An 18,902-nucleotide genomic window follows, 5' to 3' on the forward strand; every position below is an offset into this window, starting at 1 on the left:
CGATGCAAGTAACTGTTTTATTGCATTTACATAATAACTAATCTCGGGAGATACACAGAAATTAATTCAAAGCACCTAGATGTATTGTGGAAGGATTGCATGCATAAGTGTGATAGGAGATCGTGGGCTGAGATAAACAAAAAACACATTCAGCGGATTCTTCTGGTGTCTGAATTGCTTTCTGTTAGGTTTGCTTTGCTCCAGAGGTTTCTCTGTTGACATATACATACAGGATGACAGAGCACTGTAACAGGGCTATGTTCGTGAGGTCTGGGATATTCTGTAAGATTGACTGAGATTAAGGAATTGTATCTGTTCTGGAATTAGGAGTTAATAAATAAAATTTTCTGTTGCCTTCATGGGTTTCATTTGTGAAGGAGGAAAGAGTGAGAAAATTGCAGGGAAAAAAATGAGAAAAACACGTATCACACAATTAAACGTGCTCATTCCAACACGTTCTGAGGGGAGAACCGGATTTCTTGCTGGCCATTTGTGATTTTTCTACAAAGGAGCTTTAAACAAGGATCAAATCAGCAGCACACTTTAATGGAATCTCCGCTTCGTAACGCTTTGCGGAGAGTAGTAGGGCTTGAAGGTGCGGGAGGGTTGGGACTGCAGGTTGTGCCGGGAATGATTGCTCCGGGAGCAGCATGGGCGTTTCTCCAAAACGTGTCTCTGCTTTGGAGCAATATTTCAGCTCTGCCGCCTCCGGCACGAGGACAGAGATGAAGCCAGTGGAAAAAATACCGTCAAAATCCTTCACCCTCGACGATCGGTGAAGGCAAGCCGGGGCCACGCCGCGCATGAAAGCTTTGCAGCCTGCCGTACGAAATGCCGAACGTCGTACCGCCGGGAAGCACGCCCAGCGCGGAGCTCGGCCGCCGTGAGGGGGTTCCTTACACCCCTCTATTTTAACCCTGCCTTTTACGGATATCATTACCGTTTTCCGTGACTCAAAACCGAAGTGTGATCCACCGGCGGGTTACCCGTGTGCGTGGCTAGGTGGCAGTTACGTGCCTCACAAGCACAGCTCCCGGGTCTTGTGCAATTGCTCTGACACGACAGCGATCCCGCTGGGACGGGGGGTTTGATTTTTACACGCCTTACAGATACCCCTCGATGTCGCCACGCGGTAAGGCAGGCAGCGGTAAGGCAGCGGTAAGGCAAGGCAGCGAGACCCCCCGCGCCCCGTTCCCTCGGCAGCGTGGGGTGACAAACGCGCGGCCCCTCCGTTGCCGCGGCGCTGCGCCCCTGCGAAGGCTGCGCGGGGCGAGCGCCCCCCCGCGCGCTGCCGCGGCGGTTACGTAAGCGCCGTGGCCCCCTGAGCCGCTTTCCCCTCGTTTCCTTCCCCGCCCTGCGCTCTCCTCCGCCCCGTCGGCGGTTATGCAATCGCCAGCACACAGACCTACTGTACCACACACGGCCCCGCCTCGTCCCGCCCCCGACCGCCCCCATTGGTTGCGTTTCGGCTGTGACCGGCGTCGATTGGACCGACGTCGCCGCCAGTCACGGCGCGGCGCGGCTGGCATGCGGGCTATGAGCCCCGCTCCGCGCAGTCCTGACCTACTAACACACATCCCTCCGCGCCGCCGCACGGTACCGCCCGGCCGCTGCGCTGCTGCCTGCACTGCACAGCGCGGCACCGCACGGCACCGCATCGTATCACCGCTCTCCTCGCCCGCCGCGGGGCGGGGGATGCTCGGCGCCTCGCCGTGCGCTACAGGTAGGAAGGCGCGTATACGCGCGGGGAGCCGGGCGCGGTTCTGAAGTTCGTGTGTCCGCCCGGGCTGCGTGGCCCGCCACACTTCACGTCGCCTCGCACCGGCTGCGGCCGGCTTTTATATAATGCGCGCCCACCCGGCTCCGGCTGCCGCCGGGCGGGGAGGCACACTCCGGGTGGGTCGGTTGTGCGAAGGGCTGGCGGCGCCAGAGGCAGCCCGGGAGATGCCCGCCGAAGTCTTTCCTTGGCAGGGTGTGCTCGTTCCCGGTCTGCCCACCTACCCTCACTTCTCACCACAGCGAGCCCGGGGCAGTGCGGCCGGAGCTGCTGTCCTGTGTTGCGTAATGTGCCGGCGGGGACCGGACTGCCGGCGGCGGCCGCCGTGTGGGGCGGAGGTCTGGGTCCCGACTGCCAGCCGCGTCTCGGCCCCAGAACCCCACGGAGAGTTGTGTGCCGCCAGGCTGCCGGCGCATGCCGGGGAGACCTCCTTTGCGAGCGCGCCGTGAGGATGTTGCCCGTGAGCAAGCGGGATTACTGGCAGCTGCCCGGCCCCTGTCCCCCGCCTCGCGAGGCCGCGCTTGCCTAAATCCTTTTCGTCACTTTTTGTCGCTGTTTTTAAGGCGCCGTGGGACCGATCACATAACAGTTCCTGGAAATGTCCTGGCATTATGTAACCAGAGACTTTTCTGGCAGCCGGGATGGGGAGAGGGAGCTAATTATACGATTTTATAATTTTGCTACAAAGAAACTAGGACAATTCTCTCCCTGCAAAAAGCCCCCCAAAATCCGTAACCGTAAGAGTCCGCTGAAGTGCTTTTAATGAGGGAAGTAGACAACTGGGTAACTGGGGAGTCAAGGCTGTGTGCCGGGTGCCTTAGAGCGAGATTTGTGTTGGTCTATATTTAGCACCATCGCATTTTAGAAATCGTGGCTTCATGTGCTATTTCTGGTCTTTTCTTCAGAGCCGTGCGTGTAGACGTTCGAGACCATTTGCTCGGATTTTTAACTCCACGCCTTCAGAGACGTTTTGATAAGGCTGTATTTTTAGGAAGGCATTTCGCCCAGACGCTGAACCATCTCTCCGGTCGGGCTTTCACTTGCCGTTTCTTAACATAAACAAACAAATAAACAACCCCCAAACCAACAAGGAAACAGAAAAGAACAACCCCCCCAAAACCCAGAACAAGCAAAAGAAGGAAAATAGGAGTGGGGCGGGAGGGGGGGAGGGCAGGACGTCTCATTAAGGGAGAAAGGCATTTAGGAGATGTCAGCTGCGCCGGAGGACAGCCGTAGAGCCCTGACGGCCCCGGCAGGCGGCAGGCCAGGAGCCTCCGGCCCCCGGCGGCAGCGGAGCCGGGCTCTGGGGGCAGCCGCCAGCCCCGCAAGTAGGTCACTGTGACAGATCCGGCGGGGAGCAGAGCCGGTACGTGGAGCCCGATCCCGCTCCCACCTTCCCCTCAGGCTTACGCCATGCCTCGCGCGTGGGTCGCCGTCTACGCAACGGCCGTTGGGAGCCGTTGGTGGCAGTTGGGGCGCGGCGGCGGGCGAGCGAGGGTTGGGGGCGCTGGAGCTCCCCCTCAGCCCTTTGTTCTGGGCTGGGGCGGCGGCGGGCGGACGCGGGGTGGAGGGGGGGGAGCAGAGGGCTGATAGTGTCGGGGCCGCACTGAGAGGTGAGCGGGCTGAGCGCCATGAGCCGTCGGTCACGTAGAGGGCCGCGTAGCCGAGCCGCGCAGCCTTTACGGCGACCCCGCGGAGCGTCCGCAGCATCGGCCCATCGCCCCCCTTTTCCAACCGTCGCCTGCAGGCAGGCAGCGTCAGACAAAGCCCCCACCCCCAGCGCTACCGTCTGCCTCCCCGCCCCGCGGGCGGGGGTGCGGCTCAAAGGTAGGCATGTCGATAACCTAGCACACAACCCCCTTCCCGTCACCCGAGCAGTTTCTGGTTTCTCCTTACGTAACGAAAAACAACTAAAAAAAGGCAATTGCCCAATTCTTTTACTTTGCCAAGTCACTTCGGTGTTGCAGTGGCAAGAGCCGTGGCTAGACCTCCTGTACTCAGGGGTCAGCTGGTTCTCTGTCTTCCACACTTTTATGGTCTGTAAAACTGCTGTAGGTAGTAGAAGCAAAGTATTTTAAAAATGTGGGATTCTTGATAACATGCATACATTTTTTCTGCTACTTGACTGTTGATATCAAGTAGAGGTTTGATTGTGAAGCTGTCTTGGAGTTAATGATGTGTTTGAAAGAAACCTATTTTTTTATTTTCTTGTTCATGTAACTTGATTTATTGCACTCAGTTTCATTGTGCATGTAAACTATTTGGATTTAGCTTTGCCCTCAGTAAACAATGCAGTCCAGAGCCTTGTTTAAAATATTGCTGTGTGCATCACTTTTACTGTCTTTATTCAACCAAAATGTTCATTGTGATGGTAGAGTTGAATGAATAAGGATTTGGGGTTTGGCCCAAAGACCTAATTTAAACCAAGGTCAAAAATTACTGAGCAAAGATCCTTACTAGCTTTGGCACTAACACTTTTTGTTATAAAAGTTCTCACATTAGGATCATGCTTGACTGTCTTTGTCTTTATATTCTTATACTCTTTAGAATGATCTGCCTCTACTTTCCCCGACACTTATTAATTTTATATTTTTAACTCATCCTCCAAATATTGCTTAACTTTGCTTCCTGGACTTGACTTCAAAGCCTTAAATTTTCTGCTATGTTTTTGTGGGTTTTTGTTTGGTTGGTTAATTCTTGTGTTGTTTTTTTTTTTTTTGGGGGGGGGGGTGTTGGGTTTTTTAGTTTGTTTTTGTGGCTTTTTGTTTGGTTTGGTTTTTTTTTTTAAGGTAATTGGTTTGGAAAGTGTCAAAAAGCTTAGTTTTCTGATGAGCAATATGAACTTACATGACCTCCTCACAGCATATCCCATCCTAAGAAGGAACAGTATTTGCCATGCTTTATCCAAAACTTGTAGAAGATGTAGGAATTTTCTATTGCAATAAAGTCTAAATAGAATCTGTGAAAGGTATCAGTACCATGTTCCTCTTATCAATACTTAATCTGGAAAACAAAATTCATAAATAAGCCTTTAGAACATTTTAAGTTGACTGACTTTAACAAATAGTTATGCAAACTATCCTTATGCAATAGTTTTTTTTTACAGACAGCAATCTCATTGGTGTTATAACATCACTATGATGCAATAATATGAACAATAAAATCCTCTGTTTGAGTCTTCTTACACACTGTTAAGCAATGTATCTGACTCATCAGCTTACTTGACTCTTCTAGGTGACCTTGCAATGATCATTACAGCCAGTTATGAGATATAAATGTGCTTAGGATATGTAATTTTAAAAAAATGCAAAAAGATGGCTAATTTGTGCTGTCTGTTTAAAAAAAAAAAAAAAAAAAAGGACAGTTGATTTTCATTTTTCAGTATTTTACAGTGTTTGAAAATAATACGAAAAGATCTGGTTTATTTTGGTTTTTTCTGTGTTTTTGGCTTTTTTCTGGTTTTTTTTTTGGTTGTTTTGGTTGGTTGGGGTTTTTTTGTATATTTTTAAAAGCGTATATATGAAACTGCTTAATACTGATGGCAAGTGCAACTATCAAAAATGATGTTGTGTAAGCAAGGGCATACTTGGGTTTGATCAAAATGTGGTAGAGGCAATGTTCTTAAAGATGTATTAAAGGTAGATTTGAAACAAAGTAAGACCTCCTTAGATATGCAGGGCTTTTTCCTAATCTGTGTGTTTAGTTGATTCTTGTCCAAATATTATGAAACTCACAGATACTACACAAATCTATATTCTAGCCAAAAGAATGTCTTATTTGGGATAGTTTGGGGTTTTTTCCCTTTTCTTGCGTTGTTCCATCTTGGTGTGATTTTCAGTCTGTCCTGAATACTTGAATAATTAACCAGTTTTTGTCAAACAGGTTGCTGCACAGCAGTTAGCAGTGTAGGTGCCAGTGCCGCAAGACCTCCTATTATGAGTCAAAACACAACTCAATAACAAAACCAGTGCTTGCCATGGGCAGTGGTCTTTCTGCTTGGACCATCTGGTGGAATTTGAGCTCTGAAGACTGCTGTTATTCCATTCTGTTTGTACTGTGTGGCAGATAGCAACATTTTACAGGCAATGTTTCACATATTTGTACTTCAGTTGTTACATAAGGAAGTGGATGTTTAGAGCATCAGCTGGGTTTAATTGGCATAATTCTGTTGCCTTTAATAGCACTATATAAATTTAGGTCAGCTGAAGGTCTGGTGCATGCTTGGCATTTTAAGAATGCAGTTCAGTAATAGAAAGCTATTTGTTGTCAGAATAAGTAACACTTGATTTTGGTTTTTTTTTTTTTTGTAATGGTTCTCAACTAGGGGAAAGCTAAGATTGTGTTTCCAGAACATTGTAATTATTGTAGCTTTTGCACTCTATGTTTTCCTACTGCCAGGTAGCTATTGATAGAAGTCATCCTACTGTAACTTAAGTAACTGTTGTTTGTATTTGGGTTTTACTAAAAAATACTAGAAAGTGATGCAATATTTAAAATGGCATGATTTATATACATATATATATATACATATCTTATATATGTAATTAAATCTGTATGTAAGTTATCACAGAAAGCTGGGGGCTGGAAGGGAACCTTTCCTTATGTTTACAGGGAACCTCCTGTGCTCAAGCTTATATCCATTACCTCTTGTCCTGTCATTGGGCAAAACTGAGAATAGCCTGGCAGCATCCTCCTGGTTCTCTGCCTTTATGTATTTATAGGCATTAATGAGGTTGCCCCTCATTCACCTCCCAGAAGAGACCCAGCTCCCTCACCTTTTCCTCATAAGGGAGATGTTCCACTCCCTTAATCGTCTTGGAGGCCCTGCAGTGGACTATTTCAAGCAGTTCCCTGTCATTCTTGAACTGAGGGGACCAGAACTGGATGCAGTATTCCAGGTGTGGCCTCACCAGGGCAGGGTAGAGGGGGAGGAGAACCTCTCACAACCTATTAGCCACCCCTCTTCTAATGCACCCCAGGATGCCATCAGCCTTCTTGGGCACATTGTTCATGATCATCCTTCCATCCCCAGTGCTCCCAGGTCCCTTTCCTCTTCAGTGCTCTCTAACAGCTCAGTCCCCAACCTGTATTGGTACTTAAGGCTGTTCCTACTCAGTTAGAAGACTTTACACTTACCCTTGTAATTCACTAAATTTCTCCCTTCCCAACTCTCCAGCCTGTCCAGGTCCCTCTGAATGGCAGCACAGCCTTCTGGGGTGTCAGCCACTCCTTCCAGCTTTGTGTCATCACAGACTTGCTGAGAAGACACTGTCCCATCATCAAGGTTGTTGATAAAGATTTTGAACAGTACCGGACCCAGCACTGATCCTTGGGGGTCTCCACTGGTCACAGGTCTCCAGCTAGACTCTGTGCCACTGATCACCACTCTCTGGGCTCTATTGGGTAGCCAGTTCTTAATCCGTCTTACTGGAAATTCTTCTGTCTCACATTTCATGAGCTTGCTCACATGGATCTTATGGGAGACTGTGTCAAAAGCCTTGCTAAGTTCAGGGTAGGTCCTGCTAAGGACCAGGGTAACTGGTTTCCATGCATCTACACATTCAGTCACATCATCTGCAGCGGTAGTGGATCAAGGGTTGGACTTGATGATCTCTGAGGTCCCTTCCAACCCAGCCAATTCTATGATTCTATGATCATAGAAGGCTATCAGATCAGTCAAGCTTGATTTCCGTGCTGACTACTGATAACCCTCTCCTCTCCCATGTGCTTAGAGATGACCTCCAGAATGAGCCATTCCATCATTTTTCCAGGGATGGAGGTGAGGCTGACTGATCTATAATTGCCTGGATCTTCCTTCTTGCCCTTTTTGACGACTGGAATGACATCGGCTTTCCTCCAGTCCTCAGGTACCTCTCCTGTTTGCCATTTGCTATAGAAACATTTCTTTTGCTTCTCAAAGTCTTTCCTGGTGCTTTGAGTAACATTCTTAGATTTTGTGTCTAAGACCCTGCTTTAAATCAGAGCAGTAAACAGCTTGTTGTAGAAAAAATAAACAGCTCTGTTACACTCATACAGTCTTCTTAAGGAAATGAAAGAAAATATAGGTCAAATTTGCATGTATTAACCTTGACTGACCCTTTTGAGCAACATCTGCCTTTAACACATGGTTCATGCTCTCTGAATAATAATTTTATTTGCATAATCTGTGTAGTTTATCTTTAGGAAACAGGCTATACTTCAGTGAGTTAATTTGTAGTTATTAAGATAAAGGGTAACTTAAGTGATTTTCCTAACAATGAAAGCCTTTTGTAAAAATTGCATATGACATCAACTTTCTGGGTACAATTTGGAGGTGGCTTCTTGAAAGTTCAATAGAGTTCCAAGTTTCACGATGATCTTATTTGTTTGTAGTTCATTGAAGTGTTGTAATACATGATTTTTGATGGTTGCAATTGACTATGCTCCATAGACATCTCTTTTCTTTTAATAATACGATTAGCATTTTAGCAAAAATGGGTATTGTACTAGGCTATCATCATCAGTGTTCCACTGACCTGATTATACGTTGATCCTGAAATTGTAAGCACTGAAATGCCCATGAGGTTGTAAGAAAAGGGAACTGTGTACAGGATCAATACTTCTGAATTTCTCTATGCTGCTGTAATGGATTCATAGACTGTATGAATGCAACTATGTAGTGACAGTAATCGGTGGTAATGTGTATTGTAAATGCTTTTCCATTTTGTCACCTGTTCATCATAGCTTAAAATGCAGTCACCTAGTTTTTTTCCAGGTTTGAACTCATTTGCTCTATGTTGCCTAGACCCTCTTGATCGCTAATCTGTCCTAGAAATAATCTCACTCTTCCAATGGAGCCAGTATTAAATTTTTTTTCAATGGAAAATAACTTTAATAACAGTGTTAGATAAAAGAACAGAAGAAGTATGTTGAAGAATTTAAAGGGACACTGTTATGGGACCACATCCTCTGTTGGAGAGATTTCTGAGTTATGATAGAGGTGCAGAATTTTTTGGCAGAATTTTTGTCTGCAGCAGAAAAGCAGCAGAATTAGAGTAGCTCCAAAGTAATTCAGTACTATTTAGGGAGACTGAGTATTCACCACTTAAGTTTAAACTCAGTCTCCTGTCCTCCATGTGCAATGAGGATGCTATTTTTTCTGTTCCTCATAAAAGTCTCAAAACAGATAGCAACTGTTTTTAAAGCACTTTGAAGATAAAGTGTGAACTATACTCAGTTTTTGAAAGTATGGAATGCAAGCTGGTCGTTTTGATATCTATGAACAGGTTCTACACGAGCTCTTCTGGTATGTAGACAAGATTTTTCGGACTAGATAATCTGTGACAGAATGGTAGCAGTAATACAGTCGTTGACACTAATGCAGAACATGGACAAGAGCAACTAAAAATATGGACAGCCACATACCAGTATGTTTTTCTTGCAGTTTGCCAGATTGTGCTGGTGGTGACAGAGGTGTGGTTATTTTTTTTTAAGTAAGAAGTTGTTCTGAGCTGTTACTTTCTCCCATTTTAGAAGACAGAATTTTTTTGGATGTGCAGTGATGGAAAAGCGAATTGTGTTTGAACATCCAACTGCTAGAAATAATTTAGCTTCATAGAATCACTATCAAAATTTTAGAGTGAAAGAATTAAATAATTAGTTATGTCATTCTAGGATGTGTTTTGAAATTACGCATGGAGATAGCATTAATTATTTTGCAAAATACAAGCAATATGCAATTGCTCTGTAGGGAAGCATACACAGATACACACATGGGGAGGCCCATGTGTATTCTCTAAAGCATAAAATGACTAAAGCATAAATGACTTGTATAATTAAATTACACAGAAGAGAGACAGGAGAGATTGTGGCTGTGTCCTTCAACCTTTAGAAACATGTCAAATATTATAGTGTGAATACACAAATCCCCAGGAGCAGGTACGTAACGCATTTTTTGACACAATTACTTTGACACTTAAGTATTTATCCACTTAAGTCTGTGGATAAATTCACTTTTCATTATTTCAGCATATATAATTTCTTGCTTCAGTAACACGAGTTCTGTACAACAGTCTCCTTTAATATTTAGATCTCAGTTTGCATCCTGCTTCTATTGAAGTCAATAGCAACATTGCTATGGGAGCAAGACTGGGTTTGTAATTCAGTTAACAGGGTTGACTGTTACAACACTGTTGAATTGACACTATATACCATTTACAGCAACCAACCAAAAAAAAAAATCTTTAACAGTGACTCACGTAAGTCTGTATTAGAATTTGTTTTTGTAACACTTCATGAGGGTGTAATAAAGCAATTGAGAAATTAATCATAAGGGAAAATACTGGAACTTCAAATGTAGTCAGAGGAATTATTACAGTTCATTAATTTATGTGTAAATATAGATGATTTCCAGTGTAATTATAAAATGCAAGTGAAGTGCAGTGGCTGGTTTTGTTGAAGGCATTTTGTCATTGTCAGGTGGAATTTAAGTTGTTTACAGACTCAGCATCAGACTGATCTACATGAACTATTAATAAAAAAGGCCTTTGACTCCTGTTTGTCAGCAGTACCAGTTACCATCATAAAAGTGCTTAAGGAAGAATTGGAAAGAGCCAAAGAGATTGTTTTAGTTGACTAAAGTAATGGCATTAGAACTAACTACATAAATTGCAAACCATAAGGCTATGTCAGTGGGTTACACATCTGTCGTGACAGCTTTACTGATGGACTCTGTCACAGAGTGGAGTTGAGTACTGCATGCAAAAACATGGCCTTTTTGAAACACATTTCATATTTACTGTAGGCTTGCATACGATTTACATTTTGTCTGTTTGTGCCTGTAATAATGTATACAGGAGGGAGACTGGCCAAAACTAGGAGAGTTGCCAATGGTACAGTGAACGGGTTGTACACTGGAATAGCACATATCCCCATTGAACTTCTGCAGTCCCATGCAGAAGTCCCATGGAACAATGGACAGAAATTCTGCAGGAAGCTGAGTTGCCAAGTGAGGGTCAGTGCCAGCATTAGGCTGCAGAGGATGATGTTTGGATGTGCAGTTGAGCTTTTATTGATACATAGGCATTCATACTGATGAACTATATCATTAGTCTTCATTCATTTAGCGGAAAACCCCTCAAACTAACAATTTTTATTACCTTTATAATAATGATCATTATTATAATAATAATTAATATCATTATTAGTATTCTTCCTAGGTCACAGAGTTGGACAACAACCAAAGTTGGAACACTTTGAGCTGGAGACTGTCTAGATTGACAAAAAGTCATTGTTCTCATCCTGAAACAGTCTTGTTCAAGACTAAACATACTGCTTCTATATTGTGTGGAAATGGAAGGCTGGCATATAAAAGGGGAAAAAAATATTAAATCTGTGTAGATGTAGTTTCATTCATTGAAATAAACACAAAACCTGTATCTATAAGTACGTTCATACTATTGCTACTGTTTCAATTAAGTGTAGATGGGTATAAGGCAAATAAATATGGTATAAGGCAGAAATAATGATATATACATATTTGTATCCCGTTTCTAGGGGAATAACTACTTTGTGTTTGAATGCAGCTCTCTAGTACTCTTAAATTCATCAAGAACTCTGCATTGGTAAGGCCCTGAAATTTCATGGAAGTTGTTTTGAACCCTTTTGACTTCAGGGAGAATTGGCAGAGATGCATACTAAGAGAAGTGATGATTTCATAGTTATTTGTACATGTTACACTGCTTCTTGCTGTGTGCCACATGAGGTGTATATATTTCATCAGAAATGAAGAAGTTGTTAATGATGCAGGTGAATGCACCAATCGTAGTATATAAGTTATGAGTCAATAGCTGTGTGTTTCCAATACTACAGGACAATGAAATAAAATCCAAGAATTTTTCTTCTTGTAATGTAAAGTCATGTTACAGAGACTGAATATTCCACAAATGCCACAAAAATCCAGGTGGCTTTGTCTTGCCTTTTTATTATTAAGTTATGTATGTTAAATGATTTTTCTCTAAAGTATTGGGTTGTACTAGTTTTAATGTATGCATATTAATTTAACCATTGATTATGTGTAGCAGTGACATGTAGAGAATGGCTATATAACATCTTCAGCAAATCAAGTATTACTAAATCTTTGGACAAACTGCTTTGTTGTGAGACTTTTTTTGGTTTTTTTTTTAAAACTGGTCCAGTTTATATTTAACTTCACAGAAAATTCCCAGTTTGAATTTTGGAGCAGCATCTAACTGTAATTTGTTGTCTATTAGAGATGCATTTCTCCATTACAAACAGGGAAATTTGTGGTGCTGCTTTTGCACTAAAATGTTAGATGCTGTCTTTGCTATGACTGGCTTCTAACTTTTCCATTAAGGCTCTATTAGCAAATATCAGTAACTAACCACATATTTTAGGAAATTCTGCTTAGCTGTTCTATTAAATATCTTAACTTTTCATGACAGAGTTGGCATGGATTGATAGAACCCAGCTTGAAACCCAAGTCTTTATGACCCTGCTTTATTGTTACATCACTCCTCCTTGCCTCCTGGAAAAGACAAGATAAACTTGCAGAGTGCAGTTAATTAATTCTTCAATAACTTTCCCAACTAATAATGTTAAAATTGGTTTAATTAGTAATTGTAAAAACATTCCCAATAAATAGTGACATTAATCTGAAGTGTTTGGTTTTTATTTTCTGTAATGTTACACAGGCAAGAATCATTGCTGATTCAATAGTCAGTTCTATAAAAGCACTTGGCATACATTTGCTTTACCAGGAATGTCACTATTGAGTGTAGAAAATGAGATACTTAGAAGCCATGTCTGAGATCAAAGGCAAATGAACTTATGAGAACTAAGTATTTTTGCATTAAGATGGACTAAATACAACAAAGGCCAATTTAAATACCATGTTCAAATTTAATGATTAAAGTATCGGAAGGTAAAGGTTAAGATAGTTTTCCTTTGTTAGTGGTAAGATTTTTAGATCTAAGCTTCACTTTAATGCAAACATGGTTTTCTAAAAGTTTTCTATGGTATTAAACTTTACTTTGGTGTCATAAGACACTATTCTTCAAATGCAAATTATTAAGTGTTATTTCTTCGTACTGAGACATATCTCAATATTCAGTATTTCTCAGTATTAAGTGTATTTTTCGGTACTGATAACTGAAGTTTTCTTTGTAAGAGACAAGAAAAATATGACAATTTTTTTTGTCAAATTTTTTATATTAGGTATTTGCCAACATGTGTGTGCATTGACTAGAGTGAATTGATATGATTGATCAAAAAGACGTTTTAAAATTTCAAGTGTCTATAAACATTTGCATATAAATATATATGCATATCTTTATAGGATACAAACCCAATAATTAAATTTTTAATAGCTTTATTAGATTTATTAGATAGTGGTGTTACTTGTCTATGACAATAGAAAGCACTCCAGATTCTCCAGATCAGCTTAAAGTATTTTTAATTCATGTAGGACCCATTTCTAAGACATACATTACAGCTCTTCCAGAAGAGATCCTTTAATGTGGAAGGAAAGGTCTTTCCAGTGCTGCTTATCAACATGCCTGGTATCCTGCAGTATTATTGGAAGTTTAGGTTGGTCAGTGGTATCATTCAAAGTTCTGTGACAGAGCTAAACTCAGGTTTTTATTTTGTTTTGTTTTTTTTTTTTAAATTAGTTTTTCCCTGGATCATATTGTATCTGTTTTGGAAGTATATCTGCTATTTAGGTATTAAAAAGCTTGGAATATCAGTCATATCATTGTTAAGCTATCTTCATATTACATCAGGTTTAATCAACCAAATGCTAGTCTAAATCTTTTATCAAAAGCTACTTCTGCATGCTCTGAAGCAGCAATTTCTAAATAATAATAAAATTCTCTTATTTGTTCCAGGTTTTTAAGCAGATTCCCATTACCTTTGCCAAGAAAATTGGACTCCTACCTTAGAATATGAAAGAAAAAGAAGAATGTGCGTGGATTTAAAATTACTGTATTTATTAGATTGTGGAGTGAAAAGTACCGTGGAAGTAGCTTGCTCTGTTGCTCATTGTAGATTTACTGCAAATTGTTTCTGATGCAGCTGAGAAAAATGCAGACCCTTAAAAAGGAACACAGACCTGTTGACACAAGTAGCAATGGAGAAAAGATCATGGTACTTAAATCTACTTTAGCAGAAGTGTCTGAAGAATTGCCTACTAGTGAAGATATACTACTTACTGAAGCAAGTAGTGGAAAAAGCAAATCTTCAGCTTGCCGGAGAAAGAGAGAATTTATTCCAGATGAAAAGAAAGATGCTATGTATTGGGAAAAAAGGCGGAAAAATAATGAAGCTGCCAAAAGATCTCGTGAAAAACGTCGACTGAATGACCTTGTCTTAGAGAACAAACTAATTGCACTGGGAGAGGAGAATGCCACTTTGAAGGCGGAGCTGCTTTCTTTGAAGCTGAAGTTTGGTTTAATTAGTTCTGCAGCCTATGCCCAAGAGATACAGAAACTCAGTAGCTCAACAACTGTGTATTTCCAAGACTATCAGAATTCCAAATCAAATATTAACTCATTTGTAGATGAACATGAACCATCTATAGTTGGTAGCAGTTGTATTTCTGTCATTAAACATTCTCCTCAAAGTTCAGTGTCTGATGTGTCTGAAATACCGTCTGTGGAGCATACTCAACCAAGCCACGCACAAAACAACTGCAGAACTCCTGAAAATAAGTTCCAGATTATAAAACAGGAACCCATGGAAATTGAGAGAGAGACAAGAGATGACAGAGGTTCATATAAAGCATCCATATATCCAAACTACATGGGAGCTACCTTTAATGTGTATTCTCATTCTCCTCCTCTCTTGCAAGTGAATAGGTCCTCTAGTAATTCCCCTAGAACTTCAGAAGCTGATGATGGTGTGGTTGGAAAGTCATCTGATGGAGAAGATGAACAGCAGGTTCCTAAGGGTCCAATCCATTCCCCAGTTGAACATAAAAATGTTCATGCAACAGTGAAAGTTCCAGAAGTGAATTCTTCAGCTTTGCCTCACAAGCTTCGCATTAAAGCCAAAGCCATGCAAGTTAAAGTGGAAGCAATGGATGACTATGATGCAACACAGAAATTGTCATCACCTATTGATATGTCCTCAAAAAGACATTTTGAGCTTGAAAAACGTGGTGCACAAAACTTGGTGCATTCTTCTCACACTCCTTTCTCGGTCCAAGTTACTAACATCCAAGACTGGTCACTTAAACCAGAACTCTGGCATCAGAAGGAGCTCAACTTAAAAATTCAGAGTGGTTGCAAAACTGGAGTTGTTGAAATAAAAGACAACGTGTACAATGTCTCTGAGTCAGAGAACCTCTATTTGAAGCAGGGCATAGCAAGCTTGTCTGCAGAGGTTGCTTCACTTAAAAGACTTATAACTACACAACAAATCTCTGCATCTAACTCTGGTTAAAGTTACTACTGAATTAAGGCTTATTGTTTTAAAGGATGTCATTTGCAGTAGGTCAATATGTTTTGTATTATGCTGAATTTTCACTGGACTTGTGATGTCATTTCACTGTAATGTTCACATAATGTCTGATGGTGTATTTTTGTGCACAAATTATTATGAAGACTAGGTTGTGTTATGATCACCATGCCTTGTGTATAGTTAAGTAGCCTGTACAAAGGCTGTATATAGTGAACTTTTTTCCTTTTTGTTCTACTATAAAGTGTTCAAGTTACCAGTTACAATAAAATATTGGTGACAAACACAGAACATCTACTCTAGTTCAGTTGATTTTATGAACTTGTAAATAAGTTGTTAATTAAAAACTGGCTTGTTTCTTACACTGTGCTCAACTTCTCTTCCACATTTGGTTTTAAAGCCTAACAACCAAATTGCAGTTTACCATGTGTATAGTCCTTCTGGCTACCTTTTTCCTTAACACATTTTTTAGAAGAGAGTAGAAACAAAATTAATATTTATAAATGAAACAGTACCAATTTATAGCCTTAGCCTTCTTCAGTTTATTTATTAGTAGAAGCTAACCACAACCCAGTCAAATTCCAACCCAGTAACTGGTATCAACAACCTTTTTTTCCCTCATTTGGTCTCAGACGAGACAGTAATGAGTTTCCTGAATGGTTTATTGTGATGAACCATTTTTTCAATATTACAGCTTGTTTTAGATGAAATTAGTTAAGCTGGAATTGTGCATCTGCAAAGTTTTCAGAGCCTTGCAGTGACAGAATTGGGCAACGCTATCTTTGTTGAGAGGTGGCTTGTGTGTGCAAGAGATGCAGATGCAGAAGAAGTATGCAAAAAGGCTGCATAAAAGTCTTTCCCTCATGCATGCCATGGTTCATTCCATGGCAGACATGATCCATCTTGTAAATGAAGGATAAGGCTAAAGGATCCGTAAACTCGGAGCTCAGCTAGGCAAATATATACATAAGGGGCAAGCAACAGGAGTAGCAGAATTACAAGAGATCATCTGCTATTTTGGTTCTCTGTGTGGGATATAATGCAACTATAAATACGAACTAAGTCTTACCACCAATTTGGCCTTGGTTTTAGTGGCTTAGTTAACTGAACTGGAATACCCTGGCTCACTGCAGGGCATTTTGCAAGAATTTCTTAAATGTGAGAGACAATGTGAAGAACTGCTCAGTCTGAACACTACTAGCCCCTTACAATTTGTGCAGATTGTAGGTTCTTCACTTAGTGACCTGACAGGGCTGCAGGGTTGTCTTTGAGAAGAGCCATTGAACCATGGAGACAAGAATTGCATCACGTATCCTTGGTTTGGCTCACCAAAGTCTTACATGTTAAAATATAAAATAATTTCTAAATAGAGCGTAGACTTGGCAGAGGTTCTTTTCACGATACTTCCCCTTTCTTTTAATGTACTAACAAATCAGACTAACAAGCTTTTTCTGAAAAGGCTTTTTACTAATTGCCATACTGTGTAATGAATGGAACCTTTCCATAGACTTAAAATACTAATTAAGAAAACAATATGTAGATATTGTTTTCAAAATTCATACTTGACTTGAGTGAGAGGAAGTTTGTCAATTTTTTGGGGATACGAAGAGGAGTCTGAGTCACTCCTGAAGCTCTGAAGCTTGGTCCAGCAGTCAAGGCGATGGCAAAACTCCTTGATGTCAGCAAGGCCAGGATTTAATTCTGTACCTTTTTGGGAGCTGATGATTCATATTCTGGGAGGACCTTGGCACAGAAATCACTGGTATTTTCTGAGTTTTTTTGAGCCTACTAACTGCTGTGCTGTATTTGTGGTATTCAGAGTTAATAAACTGTTATTCTTTTTCATGCCTTAATAATACAATAGATCCCATAGCTGGGCTCTGTATGTATTGGGTAATTAATATAGATGACATTTCAATGTTACTGAAAATAAGCTCAGGATTACTGCATGAAATGTAAAAAATTGCATTGAATGATGGGGATATAAGACATGAGACAGTGATTGCTACTGTCTCTTTGCTTGCTAAGTATCTTCTGTAAGCAACAATAAAATTCTTTAAATATTTTGCATATTATTTATCACATGTAATGTGTTCAAGGAGAGGACTTAAAACTCTCAGTGTTGCCATCTGTGTAAGCCTAGATCTATTGAGGTTTTTTTTCCATTTCTTGTTACAGTTGTTTGTCATAATGGAAGAATGTTGTCCTCTTTCTAGCTCATTATATATTTTGTGTATCTGTTTTGTGCAATTAATACTTAAAAGTAAATGATGTAGTTAATTTGTTAAAGGATGTCATTGCAAGAAAGTTACAGCATGGAGTTTAGGAGCACAATCAGATGTTATTTATACTCCCTTTATACCTTAGTGTTATGCTTCATTTGAAGAAAGAAATAAATAATTTGTCTTTTGTTCAAAACCAGATCTAGTTACAACATGCTTTTCTGTTATGCTTATCAGCCTAGTCCAACACAGACGCACTATCTGTAGTTGGTGACAAATCCTGCTGAAATCGCTGTTTCTGCAGCAAACACTTGGAGTACCTTCCACAGATGTAAAATTACAAAATGCAGCAGAGTGGGTGGTACGTACAAAGCCCTATTCTTGGCTACGCTTGCAAACTGACCAGATGAAACTCTCAACTGCTCAGCTGCAGTAAATCCGGTGTGGCTGACTTCCTCACCTGTCTTCAGCCTGCATTCCCAGGACATGGTCCTGGGAAAGATGGAGAATCACACTGATGGGGAGAGGGGGAGAATGCAGTGGGGCTCTGCTTCCCCTGCTCCAACTTTCAGCGGGTACATAGTTACATACGTATATGACTGGAGGAGCTGGAGAATCAGCTATGCCCTTCCAGCCTGCCTTTCCTGTGCTGTAGAAAGCAGAATCAGCCCCTGTGAAAAAGAGTATCCTTGGCTGATGCACTGGCCTCTACACTTAAGATCAGAAGTTGGGTTTGAGAGCAAAATGGGCTTCATAGCTAAGTGGATATAAACTGGTATTACATCCTGTAGTTTATAAAAACTTGCAAACTCAGTGCTTAACTGACAAAACAACATAAACATGCTGAAAGTGGGACCTTTCTCATGTGAAGTAACATGGATAACTAGAAAATAACTGAAAAGCGTGCCTTCAAATAAGAATGTTAAGGAAGACCACATACAGAAATCCACCAATTTACCAACACAAATTGTCGTTTTTCAAGGGAACATAGCAATTACCATGCTAGAGTAGTCTGGCTAGTCCTGAACCTTGCCCGTGTTAATCATTGGGATGAAAAGCTTCATGGAAAGTTTTAAGAGAAACACAATGCAAATAACTGATGATTAGCGAAGTAGGATTTTCCCTAGTGACAACTGGTGGTTAATCAACACTGTAAAATGTGAATATCAGATTCTCAGTTCAATCTTCCTAAGAGTTAACACAGTAATATATCCTCATGCTCTATCAAAACCTGTATTTTGGTAGGTAGAAAGACTAAAAGTGGATATACATACACCCGTACATACACTCAGTTCCTACACAATGATTTTCTAAGGCTCCTCAGCTTTCTGGCTTCTTTAGAACTTAGATATTTTGTGGGATAGAATTAAATTTTATTGATATTTTTATTAAGCACAGCTAAATATCCCCTTATTCATGAATAGGAGACAGGTAACTGCCTGTTCCTG

General features: G+C 41.1%; 1 protein-coding gene across 7 annotated transcripts in view; it reads left to right on the top strand.

Moving 5' to 3' along the window:
- The first annotated feature begins 1,167 nt into the window (after positions 1-1,167).
- NFIL3 (nuclear factor, interleukin 3 regulated) overlaps positions 1,168-18,902 on the top strand; it is a 513,505-nt gene continuing 495,770 nt past the window's right edge. The window contains exons 1-4 of one of the 7 annotated variants that reach the window (XM_071731434.1): positions 1,173-1,723; positions 7,549-7,644; positions 10,612-10,769; positions 13,663-17,653. In XM_071731434.1, coding sequence (XP_071587535.1) covers positions 13,844-15,217 — 1,374 coding nt within the window. In that variant the 5' untranslated portion in view covers positions 1,173-1,723; positions 7,549-7,644; positions 10,612-10,769; positions 13,663-13,843 and the 3' untranslated portion in view covers positions 15,218-17,653. Of the gene's footprint in view, positions 1,724-2,682; positions 3,605-7,509; positions 7,645-10,611; positions 10,770-13,662; positions 17,654-18,902 lie in introns of those variants that run through there. The other 6 variants (XM_071731436.1, XM_071731432.1, XM_071731433.1 and 3 more) reach the window with 6 other exon arrangements.

The sequence above is a fragment of the Heliangelus exortis genome, chromosome Z, assembly GCF_036169615.1.
Source record: "Heliangelus exortis chromosome Z, bHelExo1.hap1, whole genome shotgun sequence".
Classification (NCBI taxonomy): Eukaryota; Metazoa; Chordata; class Aves; order Apodiformes; family Trochilidae; genus Heliangelus; species Heliangelus exortis.